Source organism: Schistocerca cancellata, chromosome 9 (genome assembly GCF_023864275.1).
Source record: "Schistocerca cancellata isolate TAMUIC-IGC-003103 chromosome 9, iqSchCanc2.1, whole genome shotgun sequence".
In the NCBI taxonomy this organism is placed as follows: Eukaryota; Metazoa; Arthropoda; class Insecta; order Orthoptera; family Acrididae; genus Schistocerca; species Schistocerca cancellata.
In genome coordinates, this window is record NC_064634.1 from 64,659,189 (window position 1) to 64,682,130 (window position 22,942).

At 41.7% G+C, this 22,942-nt stretch overlaps 1 protein-coding gene across 3 annotated transcripts in view; it reads left to right on the forward strand.

Moving 5' to 3' along the window:
• Positions 1-22,942, forward strand: part of LOC126100304 (RNA-binding protein 26) — a 248,156-nt gene that overhangs the window by 189,460 nt on the left and 35,754 nt on the right. For all 3 annotated transcript variants that reach the window (XM_049910913.1, XM_049910914.1, XM_049910912.1), the window contains one exon: positions 3,346-3,448. In XM_049910913.1, the coding sequence (XP_049766870.1) occupies positions 3,346-3,448 (103 nt within the window). The remainder of the gene's footprint in view (positions 1-3,345; positions 3,449-22,942) is intronic.

The window sequence follows — 22,942 nt, forward strand, 5'->3', positions numbered from 1 at the left end:
AGACTCCCTGCCCCCCCCCCCCCGGTCAGACTCCCTGCCCCCCCCGGTCAGACTCCCTGCCCCCCCCGGTCAGACTCCCTGCCCCCCCCCCCCCGGTCAGACTCCCTGCCCCCCCCGGTCAGACTCCCTGCCCCCCCCCCCCCCCGGGTCAGACTCCTTGCCACCCCCCACCACGTCAGTCCTCCCTGCCCCCCCCCGGTCACTCCCTGCCCCTCCCCCCAATCCGTCCCCCTCTTCCCCCCCCAGCCTCCTCCGTCCCCCTCTTCCCCCCCCCAGCCTCCTCCGTCCCCCTCTTCCCCCCCCAGCTTCCTCCGTCCCCCCCTGCCCCCTTCCTCCCCCTACACTGTCCCCCTCCCTGTCCACTGCCCCGTCCCCTTTCTCCCCCCTACACCGTCCCCCTCCCTTTTCCCTACCCCCTGCCTCTCCCCTCCACTGTCCCCCTCCACGTCCATCGTCGTCCACTCTCCCGTACCTGTCCCTCCCCCAAGCCCCCTTCACTGTCTCCATCCATCCATCGCCCTTTTCTCTCTCTTCTCTCCCTCCCTCCTCCCTCACCATTCCCTCTCACTTTCCTCTCTCCCACTCCCGCCTTCTTCTCACCTGTCCCCTCCTTCTTCTCACCTGTCCCTCCTGTCGCCTTCCCCTTCCTCCCCCTCCCCTTCCTCACCCCTCCCAGCCCACGTAAGGTGATGGGAAATGTAGTGTCTACACCTTACACAGAAGAGTCTCCCACACAGTGACAGTTTGTCACTTCATTTAATTGAGCTATGTGTAGTTATTTGTACGTTTCCTACAGCATGATTGCAACCTTTCAGTATGCTGTGAGCAATTCAGTTTTACAGTTGCAGACATGTGTGTGCCTCCCCCCCCCCCCCCCCCCCCCCCCCCCCGCCCACCCACACACACATGAGCATAGGCGCGCGCGCGCGTGCACACACACACACACACACACACACACACACACACACACACACAGAGAGAGAGAGAGAGAGAGAGAGAGAGAGAGAGAGAGGGGGGGGGGGGGTTCATTTCCTTAACTCTTCGAAGAGAGCAGTGGTGGTGACATGGCTCTGTTGTTGTTCGTGCATAGTTATTTGTGAAGATGGGAAAAAGTCAAGATTCAAGCAGTGGTTAAGTTCTTTGTAAAGAAAGGTATGAAAGCAAAGGACTCGCATGCCGATTTCCGGAATACACTGGGGGACTCTGCTCCTTCATGTTCTACTGTTGCCAAGTGGACAATGAATTTAAATTTGGTCGGGAGAGCTTAGATGATGATCATGTAGTGGTCAGCCAAGATGTGCCACTACTCCAGAAATCATTGCAAACAGGTCACGAAGGACTGCCGATTGAAAGTGTGTTAAATTGCTCATGCTTGCTAGATGTCATCTGAAAGGGTATATCACATTCTAACAGAAGAATCAGAAATGAAAAAAATTATCTGCAAGATGTGTGCCAGGACTCTTGACACTGGATCAAAAATGCATGACGTTGCCATGGTAAAATTACACGAACTAAGGTATGAATTGTTGCCTTACCAGCCTTATTCACCTGATATGGCTCCGTAACACCTCCATCTGTTCCCCAAACTGAAAATTTTTCTTGGTGGACGAAGATTCACTTCAGACGAAGAATTGATAGCCGGAGTTAACATCTGTTTTGCGGGTCTGGAGGAGACTGATTTTCAAGATGGCATCGTTGGACCAAGTACATGAATTTACAAGAAGACTACATCGAAAAATAAAAAAGTTTGAGTGAAGTAAGTACACTTTTTTCTATTCCATTCCAAGAACTTTTCAAACCTTTTTCGTAGTAATACCACAGCCCCTCGAATTTGTTTAAAAAAGGGAAGGAGATTACTGCCAAGTGGCAGTACGAGAATGTATACACATAAAGGCTATTGGTTAATCTCGCTAAACTTTGTGTCATTACATCAGGCAGCAAGGGATGAATGGGAAGTCAAAAGTGACAGATGGAGTAGAATGTCTACAGTATGAAGGAAGGGAGAAGGGGCAGTGGGATGGTGCAGGACAGCTGAGAGAAAAAAATGCACAGAAGTGAAGAAAAATGAAAGCGCCAAAAAACGAAGCAGGAAGCTGTAGTGTAATGAAAGAATGAGGAAAAGGAAAATATATGGATAAATGTGGAGGAGGAAGGATGTGCACTCCCAGAATGATTGGCAGAACCAATGTTCAGCAATTGTTGGGAATGGAGCACATGCCATATTGTTATTTCCACTCTGCTTTTGAGCTGCAGAGAATATTCTGCTTTGAAGTGTTACTCTTTTTGTGTGAGAACCTTTGTCCTTAAACGACATTAGCACTGAGTTTGAAACACGTTTCACAATGTTGTTTGCAGCTACAGCTGGACTCAGTATTTGCAAGATCCTGCAAACACAAAAACAGTTGTGTTGGTACAAACCAAAGGAAACATCTTTTCTGCTTGCTCCTGCTAAATGCTACTGTATGGTGTATGTGTTTCCGACGTACTTTGCGTAGCAGATTATTGTAATTATGTTGCCTCTTAGAGTGTGATAAGTTGACACATCTGTTGTCGTATTAAGACAACAGATGTTTGAGCTTAACCACACACTATAAAGCAATGGCAAGCCTGTGGAACCTGTGAAGTACAAACTATAAAAATTCTGTGGTATAACAAAACGCCACTCAGAAAATTACAGCTGTGCTTATCACGAGCAGTGATAATGTAGAAAAGAAATCGAGGTCTCTGCTAACACAGTGCAGACATTGTATCAGGTTATCTCAGAAATGAATGCATGCAAGCGAATGGTGAATTATCAGTAAGTGTGAATATGGTGGATGTGGCAAGGGGATCCACAACTACTTCAGATATCCCTCTCTCATTGATTACTACAGAAAAGACTGTAGGTGTTGATAATAAAGACGATATGGTGTTATATATTAATTTATTAGAAGTATTTCAATTTACAATTCGGTATATACTTCAGCATTATGTACATAATTGAATTGTCTTTGCATAGCCTTTCAACCAGTGCCTCACAAACTGCAGGAATTATTTGAAATATAGCTAACTATGAAATAAAGACTAACAGCAAGTATCTGTTTAACAAGAATTGTATGTTGTTCTCTGAAAGAAATAGCTCTACCATATTTATTAGCATATTAAAATCACACAGTGTCTTACTGAAGTTACAAAAAGTAGAGCCATCTTCCAAATTCAGCTCACGCAGCATATTGTTCCTGCCACATATTTGATATTATGTTTTCATCCAATATAATGAGTACACCAAGGCCAGTAGGCCTTCAGAACTAGTTCACTGAAAACTAGAAAACGGACAAGTAACAAATATATATTCTTTGCATTCAGGGGCAGAGGCTACGCACATGTTTCTGTCGACCATCGACCTACTAAGGTCCTCGTATCAGGATATGAAGAGGATGAGAAAGATGATGTTGTCAGTCACTTTGCAGTAAGTAACATTTAACTACTTCTATGCTATATGAGAATAGAATGATGTGTTCAACATTTTACAGTAACTTGCACCATTAACTACAGTATATAGAAAACACTATTTGGGTGTAAGCAAGTTGCACACATACATCACATCTTGTGAAGACAAGTAAGCTAGGGCAGTGGAGGAGCAATTCCCAAAGCTTATTTTTGCTTTTCTTTTTCAGGAATCTCAAATAAAATCACAAGTTTCTACCCTTGTTCTAGTTCAGTCAAGCTAGTGTTATGCCTTTGATGTCAGAAAATGAAATGTATTTACAGAATGCCAGGTGTGTGTGTGTGTGTGTGTGTGTGTGTGTGTGTGTGTGCGTGTGTGTGCGTGCGTGTGTGTGTGTGTGTGTGTGTCTACACACGGTACATGGTAGATGATGCTTTGTACCACGGCTTGTCATGCCCTCTCTTTTCCATCAGCAAATAGAGTGAGGGAAAAGTAGTTGTGTCCATAACACTCTGTTAAAAAATACTAGTTTTCTAAACTTTCTCAATAGTTTTGTGTGTGTTAAGGTGTGTGGGGGAAAGGGGGGGGGGGGGGTAGCGACCTGCTTCCTTCCAGAGATTTTTATTTTAATTCCCAGAGTATTTCCATAACGCACATGTGTTGATCAGCTCTACTGGTAACAAACCGATAAGTATGCCACTTAATTGCTTTGATGCCTTCTTTAATCCCATTTTGGGGAACCAAAGCATGTGAGCAGGATTGAACAAAGGATCACACAAGTGCTCAATGTGTAGTATCCTTTATAGATGAACCACACCTACCTAGAACTCTCACAATAAACAGAAGTCAACAGCTCATGTGCCTACAGTCCACCTCAACTGTTCATCTCTCTCTCTCTCTCTCTCTCTCTCTCTCTCTCTCTCTCTCTCTCTCTCCCCTTTCACAAGGTTACGCCTAGATATTTAATCAACATTACTTTCTCAAGCAGTACACACACCACAAACACTGTATTCGAAAATTACGGGATTGTTTTTTGTACTCGTCTGTGTTAACTTACTGTTTATCAAATTTAGAGCAAGCTGCCATTCATCACACTAAACAGAAAATCCTATCAAAGTCATCCTGTATCCCCTACAGTCACTGAACTATGACACTTTCCCGTACACTAAAGTCTCATAAGCAAACAGTTGCAGATTGCTGCTGGCTATGTCAGACAGATTATTTATGCATATAGGGAAGAAGAGTGACTCTATTGTACTGTCCTTGAGCACTCTGGGACAGTTCTTTTGCTTTATGATGAACACTCAGTGTCCAAGACATGTACTGGATTCTATTACTTAAGAAGTCGTCAATCCACATGCATATATCTAAAAACCTATTCTGTATGCTAGGACCTTTGTGAACAGTCTTTGTCGCACTGTGTCCAACACTTCGCAGAAATCTGCCTGTTGCCTGTGTAAGGTCACAGAATTGTCATTGGTGTTTTTACTACTGCCAGTGGCAAAACAATAGGTAATATTTAATTTGACTATGTTTTGTTTAATGCACAGTTATGCATTAATGTTTTCTTCTACAAGGATATGGTTCTTGTTATTTTTTTTATTTTGGATGAAGTGAGCAAGTGCTGTGGCAGACTGGGGTTTGTCTGCTGCATAATATAAACTGGCCGCTGTTGCACCTGTGTCGCAAGCTAAAGGTGTTGAGAATATGAGCTCCAGGACACCGTGTAGATATTGTTTTACAATAAGTGTTAATTGTCTTTCTTGATTAGAAATGTTGTCACAAAAGTAATTAATCTTGTTAATTCACTCCATTAAGCATGATGTAATGTAAATACAAAATATGACATTTGAAATTCAAGTTGAGTATAACTGAAATTAATCGTTTAAAAGGCACTCCTCATATGGAAAACCTAAGAAGCAGTTCTTCCCTAACACGTTCACTCTTGTGCTCAGTAATGCCTATAATTTTGACTCCAGTGTACTGCAATCCCATTTCCAGCACATTCGGTTAGCTACACTCTGATACTACATTCACTTCACAACCCGAATCGAATACCATATTTATTACTTCACCGTACAACATATCTCTAATTATTGACCTTTTATGCTGGGCTGCCACTTCTGCAACTACCTCTTCTAATTCTTCATTTATAAGTTCTTGTTCCTCCTCATTACTCAAATGTCCTAATATTTTGGGCATAACTCTGACATAACACAGTCTCTTGGAGCTGTCCCTTTCTTGGGACCTGAAGTGTTTTCCATATCTTCCATCTCAACAAGTTTGCTTGTGCAGATGAAAACATAAAAACTGGACGGCCGCCTCAGAATTCTAAGTCTAGGCATCTGCACAGTTTGGCAACACTGTAGGATGTGGAAGTGTCAATTTCCACAAACTGTTACAGAGTGGTATCTACTCACAGTCCAGTAGTTAATGTTGCGCAATGTAGACGAAAAGACGCGAGTTCGAGTCCTCACATTCCTTTATTCTTTTAACCACATATCAGCTGTCTACTAAAAGTATCAGTCTGATGGAACCTCATACATAATTTGCTCCACTTTTTAATCTACCATTAATAGCAAAACCTCTTGCAAAAGGACTCTTGCCTGTGTCAAGATCAGAACAGTCCATGCTTGTGAGTTTCCTCACTCCACAGTAGCCACTGGCAAGCAGTCACCAGTTGAGCACGTGCACAAGGTGCAGCACGTTTCTCCTCTCCCAATGGTAAACATTAAATTGTTTCTTATTGTAGTTTGACCCTCTGCATGAAATAATTTCGATAAAAAGAGTGAGCACCATACAGGTACATAACATTCATAAATTACCAGGACTACATTTATCAATTGTCATTTTCTTATTTGAAGTTCTAACATTTGTCTTGTAGTTATGAATTGTATTCTGTATGCTTCGAACTTATGAACATTGTTTAAAGAGTTATAGAATAGTTGCAAATGGAAAAGATCTAACATCTGTGACATATTGTTCGCTTTGGGTTTAATAGAGGGCGAAGGCAGTGGAGGCAGCTTGATATGTTGGTCTCGTGTGGGCTGAGTGCTGTCAGACAAATCACATCAGAAAAAGATTTTCGTATTTCGAGAGATTATTGTGGCATGAATTATTTTCCACAGTCAAGAAGTCTTGATAATTGACATGTGTGATAAAATATAACCATTTAACCTTTGTGCGACATTTGCATTCAGTAGGTCAGGTTCAGAAATAGTTTGTAGGAGTAAAACTTTCTCTAATTCAAAGCAACAAAAAACAAAGGGATGATTATTACTGCATGTTCATTTGAATGTCACCAATGCACTCATTGAGCAATCCTATGCAGTATTATTACTTGCGTTGAGTTATCATGCCTTTATGTTAACTTCTCAAGAAGAAATTAGTGGCTAAGCCCTAATGAAAGACATCTCCTCAACCGAACGGCAGTGTGGACAGAAAATATTTTGCATCTGGTGACACAAAAAATGTGTTGTGCGTCACTAATTTCTTCCCAGGGTTGCGTCCATCGCAGCTGACATTTGTTTCCAACAACTGAACCACCTTTGGATCATAATGTAAGAAAAATGACCTGTAAAACAAAACTTCCACTGCTCTGAAATATAATGACAACTACTTATTTCAGATAGTAAGTGCTGCACTGTGATCCACATATATATGCTATAATTTGACTGACATTGATTACTGTTTAAATAAAATAGTGGCAGTTTGTCATAATGAATCATCAGTTTATGCATAGTCTCTGCAAATAGTAGAAGCATTTGCCCATCTGTGCCTTCACAAAACACTTTGATAGATCTCATGTGAATGTTGTGGTAGCCTAGAGGCATTGTTTGTATAAAACCATCAGAGGCTCACTCTACACCAAATGAGGTGCAGTGTAGAAAATCAGCACCATCCTTAGATTGGTGAACTTGTTATTATTTTGGTTTCTGTCTGTCTTACATGTACTGAAAGTTGGAAATCTCTTTGACATGATGCTTTTCACTTTTATTGGTAAAGCATCAGCAACAGCTATGTTGTAATCATTACATGTAGATGATACTTGTCATTCTTGCAGTATTTATAGACAGAATGACAGTTTTGCTTAAGGATGACTTACTGTAGATATTACTGTCAGCATTTTTGTTTCATACTCTGGTGACAACTGCTTTTCCTTTGCTGTTAGCACAATCTGGAATTGAGCTTACACTGCACACATTTGCTAGTATCATTATCTTCACAGCTTTTAGAGTTGGTATTTTTTGTCTTTGCATATGGTTTCGTGTCACAGTATACTTTTTTTGACTTTGAACTTCATATTATTAGTAGCTTATGAAGTCTCTTTGTGGATTTTCGTGTCTTGCAACCAGTGCTGTGTTGTTTTTTCATTTATGTTCCTCTGTTTTGGGGATACTGCCAAGACAGCATTAATAAAACAAACCTTTTCTGCGTCCAGATGATCAAAAGATGTGTTGCCTACTCATAATTTTTACAATATAACCACTGAAGGTGCTCAAAGTAAAAGACGTACATCAGGTGAGCGATCTCTTCATTTTCAGTACGCTAAGATGGGGGGGGATTGTGACAGTTCCTCTATGGTGTTTAGTTTGTAGTTGGTGCATTAGAGTGTTGTATATTACACTCTACTCCCTAAACCTAATTTAAAAAATGGTAATAAAACTCCTCGGCATGTACTTTAGGTATTCCATCCCTGGTTGACTGTGTCTTTGAGATAAAAGTTTTGCTCACTTCTGAGTTTGCTCAGGGAGCACATCAGCTTAGAAAATGAATTCTCGTGCTGAAACTCTGCAACTGTTTCATTGCTGAGTTACTTCCTGGATTGTGCAGAATCATCCCGAACTACTGTAGAAATAATGGAAGGTAATGACAAAGCCAAACAAGTGTTCTACAAAGGCATCAGTGGAAAGGAAACACTCCCAAGAGATACAGCCAGTAGAGATTTTCAGTCTGCAACCAGTATAAAAATAAAAAATGAATTGATTTCAAACATCCAGAGAGTGACAATTATGATTCAGAATGTAAATAGACAAGTCGTTGCTCTGAAATTGCAGTGTAGTAGAAACTAATAATGACTGCAGGGATACCAGGGAAAAAAACTGGGTGGGTGGCTGAAGAACTGGGGCATTCCTATCCTCTAAATCAAAATTGTCTGAATTGAATCATAGAAGACCCCTCTCTTGGGAATCAAGTTGTTACCATGGATACAAAATATGACAACTGGGACAAAGCCATGGATACTAAAGAACACACATTTAGTATCTTCCATCAAAACTTCAGAGAAAGAACTTCTGATGTCCAAATAGGAAAATTAAAAGGGCAAATGGAATGGCTCCATGTGTTGTGCTTATCAGAACTTAACTTGGAAATCAATAAAATTGGAGATATTAATTTTGATATATGCAAAATCAAACAATGGAAAGTCCGGGATTGAATAACAAGAATATGAAGAGGAAGATTTGTACTAACAACATAGAGGAGGTGCTGACTCACAGACAGACACAATGAAAATTTAAATATTTAAACTTTCAAAGTTCTCCTTCTTCTCAAAACAGAAAAGACATGCACATTCTCACAAGCACAGCCCACACATACACACGCATAGCTATTTTTTCCAGCTGCTTGGGCCGGCATTTGATACGTACAAATTTAATATTATACTTGAATGATTTTACTTTTGTATGGAGCCACAGTCATATAAAATTTTCTGAAACCATATTTTGAAAGGAAAGTTTCTACTCACCATATAGCGAAGATGCCGAGTCGCATATAGGTATGACATAAAGAGTGTCAGAAGTAAAGCTTTCAGCCGACAAGACCTTCATCAAAAAAACACACACAAAAACACACACACACACACACACACACACACACACACAAAACTGCAGCCTCGGGCAACTGGAATCACAATGTGAGCAACAGCACCAGTGCGTGATGATGGGAATGGCAAGTGGGTGGGGGTAAGGCGGAGACAGGGTCGGGAAGGATGATGGATGGTAGGATAGGGGTGGCGGACAGTGAAGTGCTGCATTTTAGATGCACTATCACTCTCCCTACCCACTCCAGCCTCCACTTTACTCCCACCAAGTCACCACTCCCATCATGCACTGGTGCTGCTGCTCGCAGTGTGGTTTCAGTTGCCTGAGGCTGCAGTCGTGTGTGTGTGTGTGTGTGTGTGTGTGTGTGTGTGTCATCTATTTTTGACGAAAGCCTTAATGGCCAAAAGCTTTATTTGAGACAGTCGTTTTGTTGTGCCTATCTGCGACTCAGCATCTCCGCTATATGGTGAACTTTCCTTTTGATAATATTGTTACATTCCATCCTGGATCTTCCATTGAAAGATGTAACTGCCATTTGACTGTACAACAGGTTTTATTTCACAGTCTACATTTTGGCCTTAGGCCATTATCAAGTGTTAAAATTGCAATGGATTAAAGCACAGTAAAAGTACAAGTAATAAAAAAAAAATCACACAAACAGTTAAATCAATGTATGGGCTGCATGATTTGTTCTGTTACTTACATATTATAAATCATTAGACATGTGTTCTTCTCAATAATAAAAAAAAAGAAAATGAAGCAACAAACATGCACTCTACTCTAACACAATTTTCATATATTTTTGTACAATAAATGATCAGAACAGTGAACACAATAAAACTGAGTGCCCAAAAAGTAAGTGTTCGTCCTACTGACGGCCTTGGGAGAGCCAGTCCTGACAAAACTCTACCGTCTGGTGAGCAAGATGTATGAGACAGGCGAAATACCCTCAGACTTCAAGAAGAACATAATAATTCCAATCCCAAAGAAAGCAGGTGTTCACAGATGTGAAAATTACCGAACTATCAGTTTAATAACTCACGGCTGCAAAATACTAACGCGAATTCTTTACAGACGAATGGAAAAACTAGCAGAAGCCGACCTTGGGTAAGATCAGTTTGGATTTCGCAGAAATATTGGAACACGTGAGGCAATACTGACCCTACGACTTATCTTAGAAGCTAGATTAAGGAAAGGCAAACCTACGTTTCTAGCATTTGTAGACTTAGAGAAAGCTTTTGACAATGTTGACTGGAATACTCTCTTTCAAATTCTAAAGGTGGCAGGGGTAAAATACAGGGAGCGAAAGGCTATTTACAATTTGTACAGAAACCAGATGGCAGTTATGAGTCGAGGGGCATGAGAGGGAAGCAGCGGTTGGGAAGGGAGTGAGACAGGGTTGTAGCCTCTCCCCGATGTTATTCAATCTGTATATTGAGCAAGCAGTGAAGGAAACAAAAGAAAAATTCGGAGTAGGTATTAAAATCCATGGAGAAGAAATAAAAACTTTGAGGTTCGCCGATGACATTGTAATTCTGTCAGACCGCAAAGGACTTGGAAGAGCAGTTGAACGGAATGGATAGTGTCTTGAAAGGAGGATATAAGATGAACATCAACAAAAGCAAAACGAGGATAATGGAATGTAGTCGAATTAAGTCCAGTGATGCTGAGGGTATTAGATTAGGAAATGAGACACTTAAAGTAGTAAAGGAGTTTTGCTATTTGGGGAGCAAAATAACTGATGATGGTCGAAGTAGAGAGGATATAAAATGTAGACTGGCAATGGCAAGGAAAGCGTTTCTGAAGAAGAGAAATTTGTTAACATCAAATATAGATTTAAGTGTCAGGAAGTTGTTTCTGAAAGTATTTGTATGGAGTGTAGCCATGTATGGAGTGTAGCCATGTATGGAAGTGAAACATGGACGGTAAATAGTTTAGACAAGAAGAGAATAGAAGCTTTCGAAATGTGGTGCTACAGAAGAATGCTTAAGATTAGATGAGTAGATCACATAACTAATGAGGAGGTGTTGAATAGGATTGAGGAGAAAAGTTTGTGGCACAACTTAACTAGGAGAAGGGATCGGTTTGTAGGACATGTTCTGAGGCATCAAGGGATCACCAATTTAGTATTGGAGGGCAGCATGGAGGGTAAAAATCGTAGAGGGAGACCAAGAGATGAATACACCAAGCATATTCAGAAGGATGTAGGTTGCAGTAGGTACTGGGAGATGAAGAAGCTTGCACATGATAGAGTAGCATGGAGAGCTGCGTCAAACCAGTCTCAGGACTGAAGACCACAACAACAAACCCAAAAAGTAGTTGTGACAAAAATGGTGACGTTCAGATCATTAGCCACCAAATATGATGATTCCTTCCTCATAGTGACCTAACAGTTACCTCCATCAATAATCAACCAAATGCAGGTGCTCTTATTTGGCATACCACGTACAGCACTTACAGCCGTTTGTTGAGTGAATCAACTTCTAAGGATACTGAAAATTTCATGGGCAGTCCAGCAAGTGGTAATTCTACTGGCTATGATGATGTTCTCAGGAAAGTATTAAAATTTTTCATTGACGTCATAGGACTGTCATTAAGAAATCTTTGTAATCTACCAATGGCTCTAGGTATATTTCCTGATGACAGGCTTAAATATGCTACAGCCACACCCATCTCTAAAACTGGAAATAAGTGGCCTATTTTGGAATACTGACTTATTTAAGTGAGCTTAAGTTGTTAACTACCCCCTAGTTTGGCTTCAGTAAAAGATTCCCCACATAGAAAATAATACAAGATATAATAAATGAAGTACTGGCAGAACTAAGCAAGAAACATTATGTTTTTGGTGTATCCTGTGACAGTTCCAAAGCTCCTTACTCTATGGATCACTAAATTCAACTTGGCAAAGTAAAGTGTTAGAGCATTAATGGCAGCCTACTTGCATGGATGGAGTTTCGTCTTCATAACAGAGAATAGTGTGTCTTACAACAGGAATGAAACAATCCGCCATGTGGGGAACATAATGTGTGGGGTCCCACAAGTATTGCTACTTTGTCTGCTCTTGTTCTTAACTAACATAATTAATCTTTAAAGGGTGGTTCAGAAGCTGTTGTTTGCTGATTACAAAACCATATTAATGAAAGGTCTAAATGCAACCATACCCATAGATGCCAGCTATTAAGAATTAATTGTAATAATTAAAAATTTCCTTCAGTATGCAAAAATTATTATTTTTTGTTGATTTACATGTTTAAGTGTATAAAGTTCACAGAAGGATGCACAAAAGAAATTAATTCTGTACAAATTGAATTCTCAACAATATTTCATTTCACTTTTTTTGGTACAGTTGGTATACTTGTCCTTTTCTGCCCCTCATAGAATTTTGATTACACCAAATACCATAAGACTTAACTCCTCATAAAGTATAACTAGGTACAAATTGGTATATCTTGCGCAGGTGTCTTTGTTTTGTTGGGACGACAAATTGGAGTGAATCTCTGTTTGGTGAATAATGTGTGTGTGTGTGTGTGTGTGTGTGTGTGTGTGTGTGTGTGTGTGTGTGTCATATTAACAAACGTTTATTGCATTTTTTGTGAACAAATTAACATAGAATGCTGTTCTAGTGCGCACTATTTGAAGATTTTGAAATAAACAATGAAGTGATTTCTAGTTCAGCAAAATATGAGTGGTGGTGATACTGGAACTAATGACACTGTTAAGAAACCCAGAATTGTTCAAAAATTTAGGAACAAATGCTCGAAAACATGTCACTGTTTACTGCGCTCCTCGAAATCTGACAAAATTTGGTATGAGATTTCTAAACTTACTGATGCTTCAAGAATAAGAAAGTACCCATAACTGAGTTAGCAAATGGTGGCTCTTCTTCTGGTAGGTACCTCTTAGTAATGCCCCAGTGGAGAGAGTTTTTAGTTTGGTGAGGAAGAACAAGTCAGAATTTCATGCTAATATTAACACAGTACTGATAAGTACCCCCCTCCCTCACTGTCAGTACTATCCAGCTCATAACTAGTTGGCTTTCTTAAAAGTTGGCTTCTACGCATACCAAACATAGTGTAGACACTAATTGAAACAACTGACAATTGGTTCACAGCAAACAACTTGAATCTTAACCTCACAAGAACTCTATAAAACAGACCTGTTAATATTAGAAATAGAAAGTAATGGTATACACCAAATGCAATACCACATGTAAAATTCCATGGAGGCCTGTTCAGTAACAACTTAAAATAGACTTAGAAAAACCACACACTAACCAGTCGTGAAGCCCAGTTCAGAATGTTACGCTATTAGAAGTATTTCCAGTGCACATAAAGAAGTTTTTATTCAACTGAAGCCAGTACTAAACGAATAGTGTGTAAAGTAGATAACCACACATATTGCAAAATTCTCTTTAAGGAATTTGGAATTCTTAGTCTCACTTCCCAGTGCTTTTACTCCCAAATGTTCTGTTGTTGCTTGACAATAAAAACTCAGACCCAGCTGAACTGCAATCCTCACATTCACAATACAAAACAAAAGACATAATTACCATATGGACATTGCCTCCTTGTCTTAAAGTGCAAATATACTCCTGGAAATGGAAAAAAGAACACATTGACACCGGTGTGTCAGACCCACCATACTTGCTCCGGACACTGCGAGAGGGCTGTACAAGCAGTGATCACACGCACGGCACAGCGGACACACCAGGAACCGCGGTGTTGGCCGTCGAATGGCGCTAGCTGCGCAGCATTTGTGCACCGCCGCCGTCAGTGTCAGCCAGTTTGCCTTGGCATACGGAGCTCCATCGCAGTCTTTAACACTGGTAGCATGCCGCGACAGCGTGGACGTGAACCGTATGTGCAGTTGACGGACTTTGAGCGAGGGCGTATAGTGGGCATGCGGGAGGCCGGGTGGACGTACCACCGAATTGCTCAACACGTGGGGCGTGAGGTCTCCACAGTACATCGATGTTGTCGCCAGTGGTCGGCGGAAGGTGCACGTGCCCATCGACCTGGGACCGGACCACAGCGACGCACGGATGCACGCCATGACTGTAGGATCCTACGCAGTGCCGTAGGGGACCGCACCGCCACTTCCCAGCAAATTAGGGACACTGTTGCTCCTGGGGTATCGGCGAGGACCATTCGCAACCATCTCCATGAAGCTGAGCTACGGTCCCACACACCGTTAGGCCGTCTTCCGCTCACGCCCCAACATCGTGCAGCCCGCCTCCAGTGGTGTCGCGACAGGCGTGAATGGAGGGACGAATGGAGACGTGTCGTCTTCGGCGATGAGAGTCGCTTCTGCCTTGGTGCCAATGATGGTCGTATGCGTGTTTGGTGCCGTGCAGGTGAGCGCCACAATCAGGACTGCATACGACCGAGGCACACAGGGCCAACACCCGGCATCATGGTGTGAGGAGCGATCTCCTACACTGGCCGTACACCACTGGTGATCGTCGAGGGGACACTGAATAGTGCACGGTACATCCAAACCGTCATCGAACCCATCGTTCTACCATTCCTAGACCGGCAAGGGAACTTGCTGTTCCAACAGGACAATGCACGTCCGCATGTATCCCGTGCCACCCAACGTGCTCTAGAAGGTGTAAGTCAACTACCCTGGCCAGCAAGATCTCCGGATCTGTCCCCCATTGAGCATGTTTGGGACTGGATGAAGCGTCGTCTCACGCGGTCTGCACGTCCAGCACGAACGCTGGTCCAACTGAGGCGCCAGGTGGAAATGGCATGGCAAGCCGTTCCACAGGACTACATCCAGCATCTCTACGATCATCTCCATGGGAGAATAGCAGCCTGCATTGCTGCGAAAGGTGGATATACACTGTACTAGTGCCGACATTGTGCATGCTCTGTTGCCTGTGTCTATGTGCCTGTGGTTCTGTCAGTGTGATCATGTGATGTATCTGACCCCGGGAATGTGTCAATAAAGTTTCCCCTTCCTGGGACAATGAATTCACGGTGTTCTTATTTCAATTTCCAGGAGTGTATGTACTCTAGTAAAGTGATCTTAAAGCATCCATGACCATAGAACAGGACATTGGAAACCACCATCAGTTCAAAAGATGATTGAAAATGTACCTCATTTACCATTCCTAGAAATTATACAATTATCTAGATTCAAAGATTCAAAAGCCATGTTAGCTACGTAGCAAGTATTAGTGTTTATTGTAAATCAGTATTATAGTGTATTGCGAACATGTGTCTGTTGTTTCAGGTATAGGTAACTAATGGCTTTGGAAAAAGCAATGAAATGAAACAAATATATAAGCTACCAACAGGAGATAAACAGCCGTTATTTAACATAATCGAGGCAACAGCAGCAACTCATTTACAAATTAGCCATTTTCCATACATTTAGGTGAAGTAAGCATAAATAGCATTATTCAGTATGTTGGATAACAAAAATGCCTGGATGAGGAATATGGTGAAATAAGGGAAAGGCAACCACTGACCTTTAGCGAACCTGTGTGTGGAGCACAGAAACATGCAACAGTAAAGAATTTTAACTCTAGCTTCTGAGCTGTTGCGCGCGCGCGCGCGCGCGCGCTCGCGCGCACACACACACACACACACACACACACACACACACGAGAGAGAGAAAGAGAGAGGGGCGGGGGGGGGGGGGGGGGGGCTATATTTCAAAGCACAGTGAAACTGCAGACCTAGAGGTACATTGACAGTGGGGATTCAGAGAGATTTGAAATACGAATTGTAGAAATAACAACCCTCCTCACCAATTTTGACTGTGAGACTGCTTCCACCTATACACCAAAATTAACTTTTGCCTGGAAAATGTTTTAAGGGCCAATAAGGATTTTGACAGCTAGAAATGGTAATATTGCATAACTTTCAGTCAACCTGTTAACTGTAAAGATGTTGGAGAAATGAAGGAAAAAGGAGACTGTAGCAATGAAGAAATGCATTATTCATGCACATGTCAGCTAAAGTTACCCACATACATTATAAAGAAAGGTACTGTTTACCTCGTATTGGTAGTTTAATATGTACTTGATCATGTTGATACTTTTGATAGAAAGTGGTAACCTAAATCTATAAACACTGTGTCCTGTTTACATTACATTAGTACATGTCTTGTCTCTTCACAATGAACATTGCTGCTTTGCAGAACTTATAAAAATCTGAATCTAGATATTCAGATACTCTGTAGAAAGAGTGTTTAATGAGTCACATTTGTAATATTGTTTTGAACTGGTTAATATTCCCAATTTCTTGCAGTATATTAGAGGGGAGCTTGTTGAATGATTTACCACCAGAGTACACGACTCTGTCTGATCTCTTATTTATTTATTTATACATCATGATCCATAAATTCTGTAATGAACAAAAAGTCTACATCTACATCTACATCTACATCTACATCTACATCTACATCCATACTCCGCAAGCCACCTGACGGTGTTTGGCGGAGGGTACCTTGAGTACCTCTATCGGTTCTCCCTTCTATTCCAGTCTCGTATTGTTCGTGGAAAGAAGGATTGTCGGTATGCCTCTGTGTGGGCTCTAATCTCTCTGATTTTATCCTCATGGTCTCTTCGCGACATACGTAGGAGGGAGCGATATACTGCTTGACTCTTCGGTGAAGGTATGTTCTCGAAACTTTGACAAAAGCCCGTACCGGGCTACTGAGCGTCTCTCCTGCAGAGTCTTCCACTGGAGTTTATCTATCATCTCCATAACACTTTCACGATTCCTAAATGATCCTGTAACGAAGCGCGCTGCTCTCCATTGGATCTTCTCTATATCTTCTATCAACCCTATCTGGTACGGATCCCACACTGCTGACCAGTATTCAAGCAGTGGGCGAACAAGCGTACTGTAACCTACTTCCTTTGTTTTTGGATTGCATTTCCTTAGGATTCTTCCAATGAATCTCAGTCTGGCATCTGCTTTACCGACGATCAACATTATATGATCATTCCATTTTAAATCACTCCTAATGCGTACTCCCAGATAATTTATGGTATTAACTGCTTCCAGTTGCTGACCTATTTTGTAGCTAAATGATAAAGGATCTATCTTTCTGTGTATTCGCAGCACATTACACTTGTCTACATTGAGATTCAATTGCCATTCCCTGCACTATGCGTCACTTCGCTGCAGATCCTCCTGCATTTCAGTACAATTTTCCATTGTTACAACCTCTCGTTACACCACAGCATCATCTGCAAAAACCCTCAATGAACTTCCGATGTCATCCACCAGGTCATTTATGTATATTGTGAATAGCAATGGTCCTATGACACTCCCCTGCGGCACACCTGAAATCACTCTTACTTCGGAAGACTTCTCTCCATTGAAAATGACATGCTGCGTCCTGTTATCTAGGAACTCCTCAATCCAATCACACAATTGGTCTGATAGTCCATATACTCTTACTTTGTTCATTAAACGACTGTGGGGAACTGTATCGAACGCCTTGCGGAAGTCAAGAAACACGGAATCTACCTGTGAACCCGTGTCTATGGCCCTCTGAGTCTCGTGGACGAATAGCGCGAGCTGGGTTTCACATGACCGTCTTTTTCGAAACCCATGCGGATTCCTACAGAGTAGATTTCTAGTCTCCAGAAAAGTCATTATACTTTAACACAATATGTGTTCCAAAATTCTACAACTGATCGACGTTAGAGATATAGGTCTATATTTCTGCACATCTGTTCGACGTCCCTTCTTAAAAACGAGGATGACCTGTGCACTTTTCCAATCCTTTGGAACGCTACGCTCTTCTAGAGACCTACGGTACACCGCTGCAAGAAGGGGGGCAAGTTCCGTCGCGTACTCTGTGTAAAATTGAACTGGTATCCCATCAGGTCCAGAGGCCTTTCCTCTTTTGAGCGATTTTAATTGTTTCTCTATCCCTCTGTCGTCTATTTCGATATCTACCATTTTGTCATCTGTGCGACAATCTAGAGAAGGAACTACAGTGCAATCTTCCTCTGTGAAACAACTTTGGAAAAAGACATTTAGTATTTCGGCCTTTAGTCTGCCATCCGCTGTTTCAGTACCATTTTGGTCACAGTGTGTCTGGACTTTTGTTTTGATCCACCTACCGCTTTGACATAAGACTAAAATTTCTTAGGATTTTCTGCCAAGTCAGTACACAGAACTTCACTTTCGAATTCATTGAACGCCTCTCGCATAGCCCTCCTCACACTACATTTCGCTTCGCGTAATTTTTGTTTGTCTGCAAGGCTTTGGCTATGTTTATGTTTGCTGTGAAGTTCCCTTTGCTTCCGCAGCAGATTTCTAACTCGGTTGTTGTACCACGGTGGCTCTTTCCCATCTCTTACGATCTTGCTTGGCACATACTCATCTAACGCATAATGTACGATGGTTTTGAACTTTGTCCACTGATCCTCAACACTATCTGTACTTGAGACAAAACTTTTGTGTTGAGCCAACAGGTACTCTGAAATCTGCTTTTTGTCACTTTTTCTAAACAGAAAAATCTTCCTATCCTTTTTAATATTCCTATTTACGGCTGAAATCATCGATGCCATAACCGCTTTATGATCGCTGATTCCCTGTTCTGCGTTAACTTTTTCAAATAGTTCGGGTCTGTTTGTCACCACGAGTCGGTTCTCTGTTTAACTGCTCAAGGTAGTTTTCAGATAAAGCACTTAAAAAAATTTCACTGGATTCTTTGTCCCTGCCACCCGTTATGAACGTCTGCATCTCCCAGTCTATATCCGGCAAATTAAAATCTCCACCCAGAACTATAACATGGTGGGGAAATCTACTCGAAATATTTTCCAAATTATCCTTCAGGTGCTCAGCCACAACAGCTGCTGAGCCAGGGGGCCTATAGAGACATCCAATTACCATGTCTGAGCCTGCTTTAACCGTGACCTTCACCCAAATCATTTCACATTTCGGATCTCCGTCAATTTCCTTCGATACTATTGCACTTCTTATCGCTATAAACACGCCTCCCCCTTCACTGTCCAGCCTGTCTCTGCGGTATACATTCCAATCTGAGTTTAGGATTTCATTACTGTTTACGTCTGGTTTCAGCCAACTTTCTGTCCCTAATACTATATGGGCGTTGTGACCGTTTATTAATGAGAGCAGTTCTGGGACCTTTCTGTAGACGCTCCTGCAGTTTACTATTAGCACATTAATATTGTTATTCCCTGTTGCATATTGCCTACTCCTACCTTGCCGCGTCTCAGGAGGCGTCTTGTCGGGCCTAGTGAGGGGATTCTCTAACCTAAAAACCCCCACGTGCACTCCACACGTACTCCGCTACCCTTGTAGCCGCTTCCGGCGTGTAGTGCACGCCTGACCTATTCAGGGGGACCCTACATTTCTCCACTCGATAGCGGAGGTCGAGAAATTTGCACCCCAGATCTCCGCAGAATCGTCTGAGCCTCTGGTTTAAGCCTTCCACTCGGCTCCAAACCAGAGGACCGCGATCGGTTCTGGGAATGATACTACAAATAGTTAGCTCTGATTTCACCCCGCGAGCGAGGCTTTCCGCCTTCACCAATTCCGCCAACCGCCTGTACGAACTGAGGATGACCTCTGAACCCAGACGGCAGGAGTCATTGGTGCCGATATGAGCAATAATTTGCAGTCGGGTGCACCCAGTGCTCTCTGTTGCCACCGGTAGGGCCTCCTCCACATCTCGAATGAGACCCCCGGTAAGCAGACAGAGTGAACACTGACCTTCTTCCCCAACCTTCCTGCTATTTCCCTAAGGGGCTCCGTCACCTGCCTAACTTTGGAGCTCCCAATAACTAATAAACCCCTCCCCCTCGTGTGCCTGCTCAGACCTTGCTGAAGGAACAGCCACATGTCCACTCACAGGCAGAGCGAGCGATGCCACACGGCCAATCTCCACATTGACCCTCCGCCTCGTGCGCCGCGAACGCCGCTGAACCCGCCACTCCCCTTGGGGAGAGGGTGGCCCAACCGCGCCCAGTACCCGCGAAGATGTCTCGACAGCAGGGACAGTGGGTGAAGCATGTAACACCTGGGGTGTACCTTGCGACGCACCAGACTCCCCACTGCCACTACTCTCCGAGACAGCAGCCTGAAGACGGCTGACTGTGGCTATCAACACGCTCAGCTGTTCGCGAACAGTGGCCAGCTCCTCCTGCGTCCGTACACAGCAGTCACACATCCTATCCATCCTAAGGAATCAATTTACTGAAGAGAGTTAATCAACCTTTAACTAGACTGCTAATTCACTAAAGGCGGCTGTTTATTCACTAAACTGTGGTTGCTAGCCACTTCTTGTAGAAAACAATGAAAATAGCACTACCTGTCTCTGGACTGTATTGAACACAAACACTAGCACTACTGGCACTATGGTTGACTAAAGGGACTCTCTCTGACTGTATTCAAAACAAACACAAAATCTATGGAACACTATTAATAGCACCCGACAATTAAAGCTTCCTAAAAGCAAATACACACGGAAGAAGAAGTGACAAGTAAGAAGAATACAGTTAATACTTAAATTAAGGTAGCTCGCTGCACAGCAGACGTGAAGCGGATGGCAGTTTCATTGGCAATATGAAACTAGTGATGTTACATGTTGATAGACTGAAGCAGCCACTACATAGTGCTTCTGTAAAGTATATTAACAACAAATTATGATAAGTGGTAATCTACTCCAATGACTAATTGCAGGAATTACTGCTAGATTATTTTACATGTGTGAAGAGAAAAGTAGCCACTGCTCCCTCTCGGCTGCTGCAAATTTCAATAATGTTACACAGGACCTTATCAGCTCTCTACATACTGGTAAAATTGAAGACTATTCAGTGTAAAACTAGTTGTAATTGGAGTCTGAACATTGTGATAAATTGTAGGAGTGACCAACAAAGCACTGTTTACTTTCTATGAACATTGGGAAAATTCCAGTTTCCCATCCGGTATCTACCGGTAACCTGAATTTTTGCATCACAGTGTAAAACTCCATTCTAAGTTATAGACTGGCCATAGTCTTCATGTAAATTATTTTTACACACACTATTGTCGTTGTGAATTGCACTGTTCCTCCTAAATTAAACTCTTATTGTTAACCACAAATGCTTTTAGGTAGGATGTGTGTCTGCACATGTGTAAGGGTCTCTAGGATCCTGAGATTTCTGCAAGATAATAGGTTATCAACTTAAAGTGATGTTCTTATTGCAAATTTCTGTAGAATGAATATTTTTTGACATAAGCTGCATTGCCTCAGAAGATTCTGCCATATAGGACAGTATGAAGTGAAACTAAGCAAATTACACTACATTGCATTTTAAAACTTTTGGAAGTATGTTTTATGACTGTAAGGTGATATTCAAAGTATTTTTCATTCTGATTTCAGATCAGATTTCTGTTTTTCTGTATCACATCAAATTTTTGTACAAATCACATCTGAAGTTTTAGCTGAAATCACATTTTTCTTCTAACAGAGAATTTTTAATTACATTAAAAATAAATTATTTGTTTTGTAACCTTATCTAGAAACACCACACACTTCATTAGAGTACACAATCGTATATGTTCACTTATACATACTATTAATTACTACAGACACACAAAACATGTAAGACAATTTAATTTCCCTTCATCGATTTCACTGCATCGAGTTGTTTCTAATATGGAGCGAAACTTCTTGCCTTTGGTTGTCTCCCTTCACCAGTACCATGCTGTTTGGATTACACCTTCCCTGGTATCACTTTCCCATTTCATTGGTGTCCTGGTGAAACAGTTATTCTTAGTCTTCTGTGTTCACATAGAAACCAACCACATGTGAATGTCGAAAACGAAGGCTTAACACCTATGGTACATCCTAATTTCATAAAACTGTGCAACATTGTTCTAACCATGGTTTTATAATTTAGGTGTTTGTTGATGCCCAGAAGTTGCTGACTACTTCTTTAAATGAAACCCCAACCCTGTTTCCCACTGGATTCATCGTACTTTCAAACAAATTGTCTTTTTATCAAATTTCTGATTTGTAGCCCCGCAAAGATTGCTTCTTGAAGTTTCTCAAAGATACTTTTGGAAAGGTAGTCACCATTTTCGGAAATGCTCTTGTGAACTGTTTCATTAATCCAAACTTGATGTTAAGAGGAAGTACCAGTGCCTTGCTTGGTTTAACAATTAGTTCCTTTATTATATTATGTGAATTGAGTTGCAGGGTTTTTATTTTGGGCCCTTCAGATACCTTCCAATGCTTGTTTTTGGCTCAGCTGTCCCACTAAAATGAAGTCTGGCATTTTTGCGTAGCCATATTATTGGCCAAGTAACATGCTAACTTCTTTCAAATCCCCATATGTTGTTCAAGAATGTTTTTCATAGTTTCCTTATTGCAATACAGATCTGAGGTTTTCACACATCTCCTTATGGTGCTCTGAATGTATGTCAAACCTTGTGTGGATCCAGGTTTTGTTTTCATCACCAGGCCTTGTACCAAAGTAGGTGTAGTAGACATTTTTCACAAAACTGTTAATTTCCTGTCTTTGCTTAGCAGTTACATAGCTACCACAAACGTAACAGAACATGTAAATAAGTTATACACAACTGCAACATTTTTGGGTAACAGAACATTTTTGGGTTGTTCAAGACGTATGAGAACTAAGTGCTAAGAAACAGCAAAACTACATTTCACAGCACAAATGTAACTCTCAACACTAACAGCATGTCAACAGTGA